This window comes from Thalassophryne amazonica, chromosome 7, assembly GCF_902500255.1.
Source record: "Thalassophryne amazonica chromosome 7, fThaAma1.1, whole genome shotgun sequence".
Lineage (NCBI taxonomy): Eukaryota > Metazoa > Chordata > Actinopteri > Batrachoidiformes > Batrachoididae > Thalassophryne > Thalassophryne amazonica.
The window spans coordinates 115119650-115137701 of NC_047109.1; the positions used below are offsets into that span (position 1 = coordinate 115119650).

General features: G+C 38.9%; 1 protein-coding gene across 1 annotated transcript in view; it reads right to left on the reverse strand.

Moving 5' to 3' along the window:
• Positions 1-18052, reverse strand: part of LOC117514799 (zinc finger protein 236-like) — a 240910-nt gene that overhangs the window by 33386 nt on the left and 189472 nt on the right. Inside the window, exons 26-28 of the mRNA XM_034175391.1 lie at positions 14843-15000; positions 9822-9950; positions 1730-1924 (exon numbers count right to left, since the gene is read on the reverse strand). Of these exons, the coding sequence (XP_034031282.1) occupies positions 1730-1924; positions 9822-9950; positions 14843-15000 (482 nt within the window). The remainder of the gene's footprint in view (positions 1-1729; positions 1925-9821; positions 9951-14842; positions 15001-18052) is intronic.

The following is an 18052-nucleotide window of genomic DNA, read 5'->3' on the forward strand; positions in this document are numbered from 1 at the left end:
CTAGGAACTACAAGTAAGCCTGCAGTCTGAGAGCGAAGCGCTCTATTGGGGTGATATGGTACTACGAGGTCCCTAAGATAAGATGGGACCTGATTATTCAAAACCTTATAAGTAAGAAGAAGAATTTTAAATTCTATTCTAGAATTAACAGGAAGCCAATGAAGAGAGGCCAATATGGGTGAGATATGCTCTCTCCTTCTAGTCCCCGTCAGTACTCTAGCTGCAGCATTTTGAATTAACTGAAGGCTTTTTAGGGAACTTTTAGGACAACCTGATAATAATGAATTACAATAGTCCAGCCTAGAGGAAATAAATGCATGAATTAGTTTTTCAGCATCACTCTGAGACAAGACCTTTCTGATTTTAGAGATATTGCATAAATGCAAAAAGGCAGTCCTACATATTTGTTTAATATGCGCTTTGAATGACATATCCTGATCAAAAATGACTCCAAGATTTCTCACAGTATTACTAGAGGTCAGGGTAATGCCATCCAGAGTAAGGATCTGGTTAGACACCATGTTTCTAAGATTTGTGGGGCCAAGTACAATAACTTCAGTTTTATCTGAGTTTAAAAGCAGGAAATTAGAGGTCATCCATGTCTTTATGTCTGTAAGACAATCCTGCAGTTTAGCTAATTGGTGTGTGTCCTCTGGCTTCATGGATAGATAAAGCTGGGTATCATCTGCGTAACAATGAAAATTTAAGCAATACCGTCTAATAATACTGCCTAAGGGAAGCATGTATAAAGTGAATAAAATTGGTCCTAGCACAGAACCTTGTGGAACTCCATAATTAACTTTAGTCTGTGAAGAAGATTCCCCATTTACATGAACAAATTGTAATCTATTAGACAAATATGATTCAAACCACCGCAGCGCAGTGCCTTTAATACCTATGGCATGCTCTAATCTCTGTAATAAAATTTTAATAATAATGAAAGGACTCATATGGAAATAGCCCAATAGAAGCAGATTCAGCTCTCAATCAAAGTGCACATGCTGAGGGTCGATGATAAGATGCACACAGCTGATAGACTTCATTTGTGCTGGTTTTGGAGAAAGTAATACAAATGAAAATGACCTAACTAAATATGATTTTAGATAAATTAATTTGGAATGTTGCCAGATTATGTGTTCTTCAGCAAATGATTGACAGATTTTAGGATGTGTTTCGACAAGGTGATGAACACTGTTCCTTTTGAGTTCTATGTAGCGGAAAGCAAACTGGAACAATTTCTTGATTCTAGGCAGCAAAAAGTAAAATTTAAAAGGTGCTATGAAGCATATTTTAAACATTTATAGGTTGTATAGCAGCTATTTACTATGTAAAGATGTAATTGAGCAACGCTCCCTCTGTGTGTGTTGTAATCTGAGCTTTTCTGTTCCTTATTTTCATAGCTGGATTGGCCGCATGTGGACATTCCCACACATGCACATTTAGTCAGGGTAAATTTGGCACGTGCACATTTTGTGCATGCAAGTCCTCTCCTGTAAAACTGCTGTGACCCTTTTTATTGTGGTTACACAATTTTTTTTAAATTTATTGCAGTTATGTGTGATAAATACTGCAGTAATACTTCTGTGCTATGTAAAATATGCACTAGTAATATTGGTATGAGTACAGTAATAACTACCGTGCACTTGCTACAACATTGCTTCTCACCCTTTCTGAAACATTTAAATTGAAATTGAAATCTGGATGCAACCTGTCCGGTTGTCGTTCGTACCTTCAGGTGCGTAGCTCGCTTGAAAGCCTTCTTACAGACACCACAGACGTGGCAGCGGTCTTTGCCGTGAGCTTGTCTGCAGTGGCGTCGCAGTGAGTTGGCATTCTGGCAGACCTCACTGCAATAGTAACACTGCTTACACTCATCAGCACCGGCCTGTCTGTCCTTCATACACTTATCACCATCATCAGTCATCTGGAAAACACACACATAACACATAATTAAATAATACAAGATTACAGCAGCAAAAAAAAGTCTAACCTTTATTGTGCTCTTGAACACTTTCGAACAGTGATTCCCAAACTTTATCGGTCAGGCAGCAGTTGTAAGTATTTCCCTTTTGAAGGCAAGTGCGATGAATTTGCTCACTGCTCACTCCAAAAACAAAAAACACAACAAATCCATCGACATTCAGGGAGGTGGTGTTCAGTGACGGCCGTATCAGCCAGAAAACAAACAGGGACACAAAAAAAGCTGAGCTCACCGACTGGACCCAAACTAAAGTAGGGATTTGGCTTTTAGCCAACAAAGGCAACAGTAAACGTATTGTGTGGAACCAAACTAACCAGACAAAATGTCTGCAAACATCATCTTTGGTTCTGATCCTGTTCTGGATTTCATGTGTGAAAATGCCCTTGAATATTTTACATATATTTCCACCATTACAATTTTTTTTTTTCTTGTACACCCCCTTGTGGCAATCCACTCACAAATCCTATTTTAGAACATCTATGGAACGTTTTCAATGATACAAATAATCTGCATCATGGTAACTCCTTCAGTGAAGCAGATGTGAGCAGTTTTCACATTTGTGGCATTGAGGTTCTCTACTGGGATGATTATGGGGTTGACCCAGAATCTGCCATACCAATAACTGATCAATCGCTAATATATATATTACCGATTATCGACCTGGGGTCAACCGATTATTGGTCATGAAACTACTCACCATTCATTCAAAAGCGATGGGCCAGCATTCATTCAGGTCAGTGAAAAAAATCAGGAATATGGTACTCATTATTTTCAGGAGAGACAGAATGCCATACAGATTACCAGCTCGAGAGGAGACATGGACAATTCGCCCTCAACTCCCTTAGACGTTTCACCACTACTGCATCAACGAGGGACACTGAGCATGCACAAAGCTGTCTCTCAAGGATACTGTGTTTTTAACACACTGTGTGGATGACTACTTGATGTGCGTACACAGAGATTATCAATTTAAAAATGAGTCATCAGGATATGACATCACACTTAGGTAAACTTTGCAATTAATCCGCAGCTCGGCTCTGAACAATACCAGGAGTTTCTCTACATTTCATTCAAAGGCGCTCTGGGGCATTTGCTCAGTGACTTAAACACTGCCGTAAAACCTCAGAAGCTTTTGGAAAAATTAGTATTTTGTTCTTGGCAGTCTATGTAGCTGTTTGTTTTGATTGGTGTATGCTTAGAGATGGGTCATGGAAGTGTACCAATAAATACCAGTATATCAATCAATCAATCAATCAACATTTATTGGGGAGATGATGGTCTAGTGGTTAAGTGCTGGGCTTGAGACCAGAGGATCCTCAGTTTCAATCCTAGCCTGACTGGAAACTCACTAAGGACCCCTGGGCAAGGTCCTTAATCCCCTAGTTGCTCCCAGTGGTGGGCACAGTTCCGATAATCCAATAACCGATAATTATCGAAGATAATGTTTTCATTATTGGATTATCTTTTCAGATAACTTTGAAAACCATTATCGGACTAATTATCTTCCTATATATATATTTTTTTTTTATCAGTGTCTTTTTATTGTTTGTATTGTACAAGTTTAGAAAATGACAAACACAAATAAAAGTATACAAGAGAGAGAGAAAAAAAGAGAGAAATCCCTCCCTTCCCACCCTGTGCTATACCAGTTCAAGAAACATACCATATTTCTGTCTGGTACAAAATTGTAAAATAAGGATTTGCGTACAAAATACAGAATTGAGCAATTTAAATCAAACTGTTAGCAGACACGCTGTCAAAATAAGAAATAAAAGGCAGCCATTGATCATAAAACTTCCCAGGGGAACCTTTAAGTATATACCTTATCTTTTCCAAATGTATATGTGCCATAACATCTTTCATAGATTGAGCGAATGCTGGAGGGCACGCCTCCTTCCATTTGAACAAAATTAGTCTGCGAGCCAATAAAGAACAAAAAGCATTCATTTTTTTCTTGGCTTCTGTTCAAAATAAATTTCGGGGATACTACCCCAAACAAAGCAATCCAAGGACAGGGGTACACAGTTTTTCCGCAAATCCTGGAAAAGGCCTTAAAAATGGAATACCAATATCCACAGAGTTTGGGGCAAGTCCAAAACATGTGCACAAGTGTAGCCGGTGTTTGTTTGCAACAATCACATGATGGGTCCAGATCTGGATTGATCTTGGACAACTTGTCTTTAGACCAGTGCAAACGGTGCACAACTTTGAATTGGACCACCGTATGTCTGAATGAGACAGAAGATGAATGAATGTTATGTAGTGCCCTTTGCCACACAGAGTCCGATACAGTCTCATTCAAGTCCATTTCCCATTTCCGCTTAAGGTCCTCCAGACTGGGCTCGTGATATGACATGAGTAAGGTGTAAATCCTGCTCAAAACCTTTTTAGAGTCAGTTTGATAATCCAGAAGTTTGTCTAACAGTGACTGGGAGGGACACAAAGGAAAGCAGCCGGACAAAATTTCTCAATTGCAAATATCTAAAAAAGTGTGACTTTGGAATATTATATTTCTTTACCAGCTGATCAAATGAAGCAAAATTGTTATCTATGTATAGATTATACAAAGAATGTATCCCAAGCCCCTCCCAGATATCAAAGACCTCATCAGTCACTGATGGGACAAACATATGGTTCTTTGTAACTGGTGCTGTGAATAATAAATTATCACATTTAAATGACCTTCTACACTGATTCCAAATTTAAAGTGTGTGTATCACTACTGGGTTGGAAGAGTAAAATGAGATAGGCTGTTTGAAGGGTAAATCAGAATAGAGCAATGCGACAGGAGAGCTATACTGTATTGAGCCTCTTTCCAAAATTACCCAGCTAGGTGCTGCATTATCTCCTCCAAGCTAGTACAACTCTGCTCTATTATTAGCAGCCCAGTAATAATACATAAAGTTAGGGAGTGACATGCCACCCAAGTCCCGGGGCAGCTGCAGTATTTTCTTGCCCAATCCTGGGTGCTTTTTATTCCAAATACAAGATGATATCTGACTATACAATTTAGAGAAGAAAGATTTGGAAAGGAAAATAGGTAGGCTTTGAAATAAGTAAAGAAATTTAGGCAGAACAATCATTTTAATTGAATTAATCCTAGCCCCCAACGAAAGAGGCAATAATTCCCAAAGGGCTATGTCCTGTTTAAGACTGGATAACAATGGTAATTAATTAGCATTGTATAGCTCTTTATAGTCATGGGTCACCCAGATATCAAGATACTTGAACTTTTTAAAATTGCATTTAAAAGGGGCTATTTTGGAAAGATTCTCATCCAGTGATCTTAGGGGGATCATTTCACTTTTTTGAAAATTAACTGTATAGCCAGATATCTTCCCAAACCTATCAAGCATGTCCAATAATGCAGGAATGCTAGACATAGGAGTTGAAACAAACAATAATGCATCATCTGCATAAAGAGACACCCTGTGTTCTGAGCCCACACACTTTATTCCCCTGATGAATGAACTCTGCCGCATTGCCAGGGCTAATGGTTCGATGGCCACTAAAAATAAAAGCGGCGAGAGAGGGCACCCTTGCCTTGTGCCACGTTGTAATAGGAAGTAGGATGAGAGATTTTTGTTGGTCTGAACTGCTGCCATTGGAGAGCAATAAAGCAGTCTGATCCAAGACAGAAATTTGGGGCCAAATTTAAACATATCCAGCGTTTTGAAAAGGTAATCCCACTCCACCCGGTCAAAAGCTTCTTCAGCATCTAGAGAGATAACACTTTCAAGATCTTTATGACCAGGTGAAGTGGGGGAGTAAAGAATATTGAACAATCGTCTAATGTTAAAAAAGGATTAGCGATTTTTCACAAATCCTGTCTGGTCAGGTGAAACAATCCTAGGAATAACTCTTTTGAGGTGCTTCGCCAGTACTTTTGCTAATATTTTAGCATCTGTATTTAGAAGTGAAATTGGGCGATAAGAACTACAATTTAAGGGGTTTTTATCTTTTTTAAGTAGCAGAGTGATGACAGCTTGGCGCATAGACAGTGGAAGTTATGATGAATTCAGGGACTCTGTAAACATGGATAGTAATACTGGAGACAGTATTGCCGAAAAACCATCTGGTACTGGAGATGTTCCACTTTGTAAGTCCTTTATTGCCAGGCTTATCTTGTTTACCGAAAAATCCCTCTCCAAGTCACTGACTAAATCAGAATCTATTGCAGGTACGTTGAGCTCTTTGAAGAAGTACTTGAAATCAGATGTCTTTGATATTTTGTCTGGGGAGTACAGTGACTGAAAGAAACTGGTGAAGCATTTATTAATTTCTACACTGTCTGAACAACTAGAACCGTGGTCATTATTAACTGCTGAAATATTTTGATATGCAGATCTCTGTCGCAACTGGTGTGCGAGCAGATGTCCCGCCTTTTCCCCATGTTCATAATATCCACATTTTGACTTGGAGATCAGATATTCAGCCTGCTGGGTAGATAAAGTATTGTATTCAGTTTGTAGAAGAACACGTTTCTTCACCAGTTCTGGCAGAGGGGTATGACTAATTACTTCAAATAAATACTTCATTTAGACCTTTTAGTTGTTCTTCCTATCTTCTGATAAATTTTAGACCGGTAACGTGGTAAACAAAGCTGAACAGCTATAAACACTTATAAAATTTCAAATCAGTTGAGCACCTACCTGTTAAATGTTTTGTAGCAGATGTGTAGTCCTACCCTCTGCAAACAGAAGTAGCTGTATCTAGAAGAAACCACTCTATCTTCTGCAGGCAAAGGAGAACTGGTCACACAAAAAAAACTAATTTCTTTTAACCCCATACTGATAAGCGGGCAATATCACCCAAGTCATCCAGAGGCATACATTTTAAACTTATGGTTCAAATTTTAACCAAACTAATTTTGGACAAGTTATTTAAATTAACGTCACATCTGAAGTTTTCTAAAGTAAAAATATCAGATATATGTTTTAGTTTTAAAGTAATGCGCTAATTTTTAAGGTTTTAGTGTGGACATGCTGTGTCCTGGTGCATTATGGGTAGGATAGGGTAATCTCAGTACATTCACGACATGAGAAATGCATTTGAGACACTTTGATCAGGGTCCATGGACAACAGCATTAAACTTGAGTGCCTAAAACTCTCGTGAATATATTCTGTGGGTTTATAGATGTTGTTATTGTGTTTGTGTTTATTAAATTCCATGCATCTTAAACGTAGCGCAACACAGATTATCTGGAATTTTGTTTTGGCATGTTTTCAAGGTCTCTGCTGCCATCTACTGGCCAGTAGTATTAATGGCAGTATTCACCCTGAAGCTGGGCTGATATTTTTAATCACTGTACTCGGTTCCAGCTCAAACAGTACCACATAACCGCACAAAAGTTCAGAGCACACGATTTATTTTCTCACACACATTGTACGTTCAAAAACCACACGTTGGACTCGTGTTTCCAGAAGCAAAACGTAAACAGAAGCATTTTTTTCAAACCTAATTTATAAAAACTCTCGATGGGAGACATCAAAGTTGAAAAAAAACAAAACAAAAAAAAAAATTACAAGACAGGTCTGCGGTGTTTGCACAGGCACAGTGCAAGAGGATGCTTGTAGCGCTTCAGCAGCAGGATACCTTCACAATGGTCGACCAGAATATCAAACAGGTTTGATTTTCATCTGATCATACAATTGCCGATCAGGAGGTGGCCGTGAGATCGATGTTAAACGCAGCTCGTTACTTCATGTATACTAAACGATGCAGGACGCGCGATTAACCTGAAACTCGGTGCAATCCAAAAAATTCTCACAGGAATGAAAAATCAGCTGAAAAAGGGCCAAAACTCAACTCATAGATCATGCCAGTGTTCTATTTATTTTGACACCGGTTATATCAGACAGTTATCTAATTACAACTTGGCTTTTTTTTTTTGAAAATGCCTTTTTTACAAATAAAAAATAGTATATTTTACAAAAGCACATTTATCTGTAAACACCAACACACGACACACCTCACATTAACGTGTTGGTTTACATAGAATGAATGAGTCAACCAATCAGTGTTAGCGGAAGCACATTTTACCCAGAATGCCATCTGTCTGTGTTTGTTACAAAACTTCAGAATTATCAGAATCACAATCAGAATTTCTTTATTGTCCCGTAAAGGGAAATTAATGTTGCAGCAGGAGCACACAAAGGACAAGGTACACAAAGATAACAATATCAACAGTGAAAATAAGACCCAATTGAACTAGTGCATTATTCAACATTAAAAGATATATATCTTAACTTTGCACAAATGACAGAATTGACATTAATGAAGTTATTCTATCAGTATTAATTTTATTTATACACCAAACCATAACTCAGCATTGCTTTATTTTTCAAGACCTCTGCCTGACGGCAGCATTGTGATTGAGTAGAGAGTTGAGCTTTGTGGCTCCTCTCAGCTTGTTTCTGTGCTGGAAGCTATGTAGTAAACTGGAGCTTCCAGCAGGGGGAAGAATGTTCAAAGACAGAAGTGCTGAGTCATTGTTTGGGTCTGTCGTCACCTTTGATGCTTTCAGAAGCGATCATGGTGTAAAAACTCAAAATCAGCTTGTTAGTAGTTGCAAGTGTACCGGAGGCAATACTGGAATTTATCAGTTATTGGTTATCTGTAACTTCCAATACATTTTTGGGTGGTTTATCATTTTATCTTTATCAAAGATAACTTTTCAGTTATCTGATTATCTGTTATCAAAGTTAATTTTTTGGTTATCTGTGCCCACCACTGGTTGCTCCCGGTGTGTAGTGAGAACCTTGTATGGCAGCACCCTCACATTGGGGTGAATGTGAGGCATTATTGTAATGTGCTTTGAGCATCTGATGCAGATGGAAAAGCACTATATAAATGCAGTCCATTTTCCATTTATTTATAAAGCACTTTACAGCACCAGAGTCCTGTGTCCAGAGTGCTCTACAGTAAAAACACAGATACCACTAGGTGTTAAAAGCCAGCTTAAATAAATAAGTCTTTAACTTAGTTTTAAAAGTGCTCGGCCAGAAATAGTGTGTAAGTCGAGAGGTAGCTTGTTCCACAGTCTGGGTTCAGCTACCGCAAAAGCACCATCACCCCAGAATTTATATTTTGACCTTGGAACATCTAAGAAAAGCTGGTCAGACGCCCGTAATGTCCTACTGTAAGTGCGCAAAGTTAAAATGTCAGACAGGTAAGAAGGTGCTAGGCCATAAATAGCTTTAAAAACAAACATTAAAATCTTAAAATCAATTATAAAATGAACTGAAAGCCAGTACAGTGAGTTCAGGACAGGTGTAATATGCTCACATCTAAAAGTGTCTGTTAAAAGACAAGCAGCAGCATTTTGCACCAACTGGAGACGTGCAAGAGATGACCGATTAATGCCAGAATAAAGTGCATTACAATAATCAAGTCCAGAGATAATGAAAGCATGAATGGCCGTCTGAAGATCATGCTTTACTTTAGACATCATATGACCTCTAATATCTAAAATCCGAGTTGTTGTGAATTCTTTGAGACATGTCCCTTTAAAATCTTCCAGTGGCGGACAATGTGTTGAAAATACTGAGCCGCTGCTCACGATACTGTACACTGTCAGCATCAAGCTCCTTAGATTTATGGCTCCAATCTTCACTCCAAAACCTGATAAAAAGGTTTTGAAAATATTTCCAACCGGGAGAACTTTTCTTGCAGATTTAATCCGAAGTCCAAGTGTTGTATGATTGATGAATCTGTCTTTTCCACACGAGGCCGCTACAGATTTATGTTTTCTTGCAAAAAATTAATGTGTGAAGCGTGAATTGTTTAAAAATAAAAAAAGTCATACACAGCACATTACACTTTTAATAAAGCACTTACAGGATATCCACCATCAGCTGCTCCGTTCCTGTCTTGGGACTGATGACTGACCAGGGTTACATGCTGGCCTGAAGCAGTTGGTTGTCCAGGTAGACCGGGGTCATTCAGGACTGCAGGGAAACTCTGACCCTAAATACACAAGAGGACAAACTCTGAGGAGCCTGTAGGCACAAAAAAACTTTCATTATCACACGCTTTTAATTGCGGTAATTGTAATGTGTGTGTTGGTGTTTACAAATAAATGTATTTTTGTAAAACATCTCATTTTTTCATTTGTGAAAAAGGCATTTGCAAGGATGAAAAGTCTGTTAAATTGTAATTCAGGTCAACAACCGTGTGATATAACCAGCATCAAAATAAATAGAACACTGCCATCTACTGGCAACTGGTTATATCACAGTGTTATCGACCTGAATCACAACTGAACAGATCCGTTGTTATGGCATCGCACGGAGCGACTAACCAATCGTATGTTATGACGCCGCACGGAGTGACCGATTGATCCGTTGTTATGACACCGCATGGAGCGGCTAACCGATCAGATGTTATGACGCCTCACGGAGTGACCGATTGATCCGTTGTTATGACACCGCACGGAGCGACTAACCAATCGGATGTTATGACGCCTCACGGAACGACCGACTGATCCGTTGTTATGCCAACGCATGGAGCGACTAACCGATCGGATGTTATGACGCCTCTCGGAGCGACCGATTGATCCGTTGTTATGGCAACGCACAGAGCGACTAACTGATCGGATGTTATGACGCCTCACGGAGCGACTGATTGATACGTTGTTATAACACAGCACCACAAAGTTCAACAACCAAAATACCAACATTCTGGGCGCAATGAACATGTTTTCACTATTATTTGATTTCTTTGTGCGACTGACATTGTTATTCAAGCATTCAAAAGGCTATTCCTATTGCCACACGACTCCAACCACACACGAGAAAGTTTTTTGACAGTTCTTGTTATTGAAAGAAACCGTGTCTCCCTAACCAGATAGTTGTAATGTCAACACGCATGCGCTTAGGCGCTGTCTAGCGGGACCTTGAAAATCCTCCATTACAATTTAACAGAGTTTTTAACAGACTATTCGTAAACACCAACATACACGTTACATTGATTCACTTGTGTTGGCTTTTACATAGAATGAATTAGTCAACCAATCAGTATGAGCGTAGGCTAAATTTACCCATAATCCCTTTGGGAATATGTGTGTTAATGTTCAAATCTTCAGAATTAGTGCATTATTTTAAAATTAACAGATATGTGTTATATATCACTTTGTACATTTTAAGAGTTTACATTAATGCAGTTATTCTATCTGGATTAATTTGATTTATAAATCAAACCCATAAGTCAAACCTGCTTTTCTTTTCAAGAACTCTGCCTCATGGCTGGAACACTGTATGCTGTCAAGGTAAATGACTCTTCCCTACAGCAGCGGGCAGAGCGCACAAAGACAGAAGCGCTGACTCACTGGCTGTGTTTGGGTTTGTAAACACCTTTGATTCTGTTAGAAGCTTTGGCAGTGTTTAACCTCAAAATCGGCTTGTTAGTAGTTGAGAGTTAACTGGAGACAATATTTAAAGTTAGGGGTTAGCTATAGCTTCTGATAATTTTTTAGGCAGTTTATCAGCTTAGCATTATAAAAGATAACTTTTCAGTTAACTGATTAGCAGCTACTGAAGCTAACGTATTGGTTAGCTGTGCCCACCACTGGCTAAAGTGATGTTGAGAAAAAATCATCTGAAGCACTCTTCAGTTGACCTGGACGCTATGCCCCCTGCATGGCACACCGATAAGTTTGGCACTTTAAAATAATCAAAAAATAAATTCAGTTATTTCAAATTATTTTCTAACCTTTCACATTCACAGCATGTTTCTGTGGAACAGCCAGAACATCCATCTGCAGTCAAAACTCACCTCGACATACCAAGTGTTGCACATGAGTCAACAATTTCCAATTAAGAAAAACAGAATCAATCTGTCTTTTCTTGAGGAAAATAATAAATTCATAACAAAGCCTTTAGATATTGCTAATTATACGAGGTCTGTTAGAAAAGTATCTGACCTTATTATTTAAAAAAAAAAAACATATGGACTTGAATCACATGTGATTGCGTGGAACTCCTCCGCACGTCTGTCTTAATGTGCCGGAAAAAGTGCTGATGTCCACGTCTTTTCACAATTCCTGTGCTAGTCAGATGACATACTGGATCAAGACAGCGTCCAGTTTAAAAATGAACGGCACATTTCACTGTTACAGGAGTTTTTGTCATGGAAAGAGAAGCTGCTCCACCGCGCGTCACGGTGCAGCCTCTCGGCGCAAAGAAATGCTGTGATGAAGCCTCACGGGACATGTTCTGGCATGTCCAGCTCATGCACAATCACAATCGGATATTCACACGACTGGAAAGCAACCGGAATCCGTCTGAAATCCACCTGAAAGCTGTCCTGAGAGACCAACACCGAGGTGGTTTTGTCCCGCGTAATGAACGGAGCCGTGGCGCATCCCTCCGCTTTTCTTTCCATGAAAAAAACTCCTTTAACGGTGGAATGTGCCGGAAAAAGTGCTGATGTCCACATCTTCTGCCTTTTTGTGAAAGTCAGACGAGGTCCTGGATCAACAAAGCTTTCACGTTGGAAATGATCTGGTTGTTTGTGCGGGGTGTCAGCCTGTCGATGGGGGCTGGGAGCGCGCTGCACTCTCAGCAGTTGTGGGCCGTCCTTAAAGCGGCAGTAACACCCCGTAATCTGTTTAATCCCCATAAAATCGTCCCTGAAAGCCATATTAATTTTTCTACGGTGCCCACCTGGAGGTCTCTCACAGTTTCTGGGAGCAAAGCTCCAAATCGTTCAGACATTTATTTGCAATAAAAAATAGACGAGAGGGGTGGACCACACCTCACTCAACGCCTGCTCACAGGCAAATGAAGCAACCGACAGGCTTTAAAAAACTCAACACGTGCACGAGGGTTCAAGCTTGTCTGACGCAATCACACATGATTCAAATCCATATAGTTGTTTAAAAAAATAATAAGGTCGGATACTTTTCTAACAGACCTCGTATGAACAATTATTTTATAAGCAAACTAGACAAATTAAGAGAAAATATGTCTAATCCGAGTAATGTTAAATCCTATCTATTGACAAGGAATAAAATTATGAATAATAAAAACATCAAGTTTAAATTTGAAGAAGTACAAATAAGGTAAAGGAATTCCTGAAAAGTAAAGACAAGCAAGTGGGGGGTTGATGGTCTTGACAGTAGGCTTCTCAAACTAGCATCTGATTGTATTCCTCCTGTTTTAACTCATATAATAAACCTCAGTTTTATTTGGAAACAGGCAAAAATTATCCCACTACCGAAAAATAAGAAACTTACGTTTTATACTTTAAACAGTCAACCTATAAGTATTCTACCTGTGTTATAAAGAATTATGGAGTCTATTGTATATGAGCAAATTAGTAACTATTTTTCTTGGAATAACTTAATCTCGGATTTCCAACACACATATAGAAAGAGTCACTCCACTGCCACGGTGCTGACTCATATGTCCGATGATTGGCTCAGAGAGGTTGAAAAGAAGAATATAGTCGGTCCTGTGTTTCTTGATTTCTCATTGACCATGAATTGTTATTGGAAAAACTTGCTGGTTACAGTTTTGAGCTATCAGCTCTTACCTGGTTTTATAGTTACCTATCTAACAGAACACAGACAGTTTTTTTTAATGGCAGCTTCTCTAACACCAGGTGTAGTATGTGGTTTGCCACAAGGGAGTTGTCTCGGTCCATTATTATTTACTATTTTCACAAATAATTTACCATATATTTTTGATAAAGTTAATATAGTGATGTATGCAGATGATTCTACCATTTATACATCAGCATGCTCACACAATGATTTAGAAGCTGTTTTAAATATTGAACTGCACAAGGTAGTTGACTGGGTAAAATCCAATAAGCTAGTCTTAAATACAGTAAAGACTAACTGCATGATTATTGGCTCTAGTCGTGTCATTATGAAAAACCCCGCATTAAACATTAAAATTAATAATATGATAATAAATCAAGTACATGAGACTAAGCTGATGGGTGTAATGGCAGACTCAAAATTATCATGGAAAAACATATAAATAATACTTTGGTAAAAATGGGCAGGGGTATATCAATTATGAGAAGACATGCAAGGTTTTTAAGTTACTACATTGAATTATGCTATTAAAGCATAACTATTAGTATACCTGGACTATTGCCCAGCAGTTTGGTCAAATGCCTCTGGAGAAATGATAAATAAATTACAGATTATTCAAAATAGGGCTGCTCGTATAGCACTTAAGTGACGTTATAGGACAAACATCATCACAATGCACAACAATTTAAACTGGCTGTTAGTCAAAGTCAGACTTTTGTATTCACTTATTTTTCAACAGAAAGATTATTGTCACTAAGTTACCTTGTATTTTGTTTAGGAATTTTTCTTTCAGTTCAGAAAATCATAGATACAGAACCAGACATGCTGTGGTGGGAAACTTTACGCTACCTGTTGCTAGAACTAATGCCATTAAGAACACTATCATATTTAAGGGTATGAAGGAATGGAATTTTTTACCGGATTACATTAAACTCACTTCTAATGAATGCCTTTTCAAAAAACTTCTGAAACTGCAACTGTTGGTATAACGAGCAATCTGGGTCAAACCTTTAAATATATATACAATTTTTAATGCCCACGTGTGATGATGAATTTGATTTGATTTGATTTTTTATTTTCTTGATTTTTATTTTAATTTTTTTTCTTATAGATTTTTTGAATGTATTTTTGATTTATTGTGTTTGCAAATTTGGGTGGACCCCAGGAAGAATAGCTGCAGCTCTGTTCTTACAAGATAACTACTGAGCATGAACGAGGTGAGTTCATTTGCGACGAGTCAAAATGCATTTGCACAAATGTAACCTTTTAAAGTCAAGTCAAAAGTTTAAGAGGTTTTATACGTTACGGCTTTTACCTGTGTGTTGAGGTTAAGAGTGACACCGTCCAGCATCCCCTGAGCTTCTGCAAGCGTCAGTGTGACACTGTTGTCTGTGGCCACGCCTCCTGGTGACATCACTAAACTCTGGGACACAGCGGTGTGGGATAAAGTGGTCCTTGGCTGCAGGCTAGAGACTGAATGAACAGAGACACAGAGACAATCTAATGTGAGATTTTACCACCAAAAACTGTGAATCAAAAGACAAACCGCTAAGTTCCCATGGCCTGATTATAACTCGCGGCCCTTCTAATCCAGGAGAGACCTACACAGGTCTAACCTGTTCCTAATCCTAAACACATTAAAGACATATAGCCTGTGTCCCAATTCTGCAGCTGCACCCTTCGAAGGCCACATTCATCATAAGTGGAGACACTATGCTCTCTCATTTCAAAGGCTCCTTGGAATGCAGCCTTCTTTCCCTCAAAAAGGAAGGGTATCCTTTGTGAAACAAGCATTCCTGTGAGTCACTCAATGACCCCCGAGAATATACATGGCTGGTAAATTAAAAACCTGCTTTTAGGATCCATATGTACGAGGTTTGTCCAAAAAGTAACGGACCTTTTTATTTTTTTCCAAAACTATATGGATTTGAATCACGTGTGATTGCATCAGCCAAGCTTGAACCTTCGTGCGCATGTGTGTTTTTTCACGCCTGTCGGTTGCGTCATTCGCCTGTGGGCAGGCTTTGAGTGAGCACTGGTCCACCCCCCTCATCTGATTTTTTTGAAAGAGAACTGGCTGAGAGACTGCCGCTTTGCTCCATGAAATTTTTTTCAGAAACTGTTAGAGACAGCCAGTTGGAAACCATTCGAAAGATTCAGATGGATTTCGGTGAAGATTCTGTCAGCGTCACACGGATTAAGGACTGTTAAAACTTTTTAAAGACGGCCCACAGCGGCGGAGGGCGCGCGGCGCACCAAGCAGCTATCGACAGGCTGGAACGACCAGATCATTTCTAAACTGAACGCTGTGTTGATTCGGGACATCATGTGACTATTACAGAAATGGCAACAGAGCTGGACATAGCACTTTTGCGGCACATTCCACTGTTACAGGAGATTTTGTAATGAAAGACGTACAGAGGATTTCGCGCATTGGCACAAAGCCACTCATGGCGCACAACAAAAAAACTTCTCCGTGTTGGAAACCATTCAGAAGATTCAGACTGCTTTCGATGGCTTTTCAGTCGAGTGAGTATCCGAGAAATTGTGTAACAGCTGGACATGCCACAACATGTCTTGTGAGCCTTCACTTTATAGTCACCCTTTCTTGACTTCAATGAACATAAATACTTGTTTTATAAAAAATAAAATAAAGACACCCAGTATCCAAACTTTGCAGTTTGTTGTCGAAAAAGTAATTCTAGAATGTCACAAAATGTGACCAGGGAGGGCGCTGTGTTGAATACAAGAGATCTCGACCCAAGGGAGAAGTTGGTCAGGAGGAGAACTTGACCCCATACTACAATGTCAATTAAACATACTTGATCAATAGTGGCACATTAATGGACTTAGCTTGTTAATATGAGCGTTATGTTTGACATTAGCATATTTTGTGGAAAATCCATTTGTGGACTTAGCTAGCTGATATTATCCCTGCCTAATTTATTTATTTGTTTCCAATTTCTTTCAATGTCACAGATTTTTCATATTTTGGTAACGATGATGTGAAATATCTTTGCAGATTGCTGAAAGTAGCATTTTGCTTCCTCGGGTGAAATACAGAAATGTCGGACACTAAAGGGATGATAAAAGAACCCGTTCTCCTGGGAGCCAAGATCTCTCATTATCGCAAGGTCTACAGGCTTGTGTCTCCGGTTTTAAAGGGTTGAAGTGGGAACATGGATATATATATATATATATATATATATATGTATGACATTTCATTAATGGAGCATCCTGTTTGATGCTCTCTCTCTCTCTCTAGTTTAGTTTGGAAATGCAAATTTCACACTGGGAAGAACTGGGGGATTTTTAGTGATCAATTTCTCTAACTTTGTAAGAATTTGTATTTGTTTCTAAGTGAGCATGGTGTATGATGCAATGAAAATGATATATTATCAATGCAGATTATGGTTGATTTACTCAGGTACTTATTCTGGCAATAACCAGTCGTCTCTTGCACCTCTCCAGTTGGTGTAGAATGCTGCTGTTCATCCTTTAACTGTCATGAATGCAGCCATCTATTACTGCATTATTTTAAAGACACCAATACTGTCGATGTGAACTTTTAGAAACAGTCTCATTCTCACTGTTCTCTTCACCCACCTGGCTTCTCTTTCTCTCCCCTGAGGGCATATTTAGAGTGAAGGTTTCCCTTTTCCTGATGTGGCGTTTACGTGTGTTCCTTTTCTTTCAATGTGAGTTTAACTAAATGGCTCTTATTTTAATTCTAGAAGAGACAGGATCAGATGAATTGAGCATATCTGACCTAAACCAAAGTCCATGCAGCCTTTTGTCTCAGCATATGTAAGTACAAAATAAGCTGTTATCTCTCTGTTCACCTCAACATTATTTAAACTACACCTTAACTGATCCCTGCTCTCTTTCTTTCCATTGTTTGCCTGCCTCTGTCTCTCTGTCTCTCTCACTCTCTATCGATCTCTCTCTCATTGTCTCTGAAAAGACGTCTCTAGCAGTGTTTTTTTGATGTCCACTTTCACTTCAAGATGGGAATTGTGACACTGTGGCCGTCTCTTTCAAGATGGAAGTCTCTGAGTAGAGAAAGAGCGTATCAATTTTTTTAACATGGTTACTCTCTTCCAGTCTGATGGACTACCCAGCAGTAGGGAATAAGTTTCATTACACTAGAAGTCTTTCAGAAAGCGCTGTAACTAGGTTTAAGGATATGATTCCTTCTTTATGTTCTCTAATGCCATATAACAACACAGTGCAGAGTAGCTACCTAAACTCTGTAAGGGAGATAGAGTATCTCGTCAATAGTTTTACATCCTCATTGAAGACAACTTTGGATGCTGTAGCTCCTCTGAAAAAGAGAGCTTTAAATCAGAAGTGCCTGACTCCGTGGTATAACTCACAAACTCGTAGCTTAAAGCAGATAACCCGTAAGTTGGAGAGGAAATGGCGTCTCACTAATTTAGAAGATCTTCACTTAGCCTGGAAAAAGAGTCTGTTGCTCTATAAAAAAGCCCTCCGTAAAGCTAGGACATGTTTCTACTCATCACTA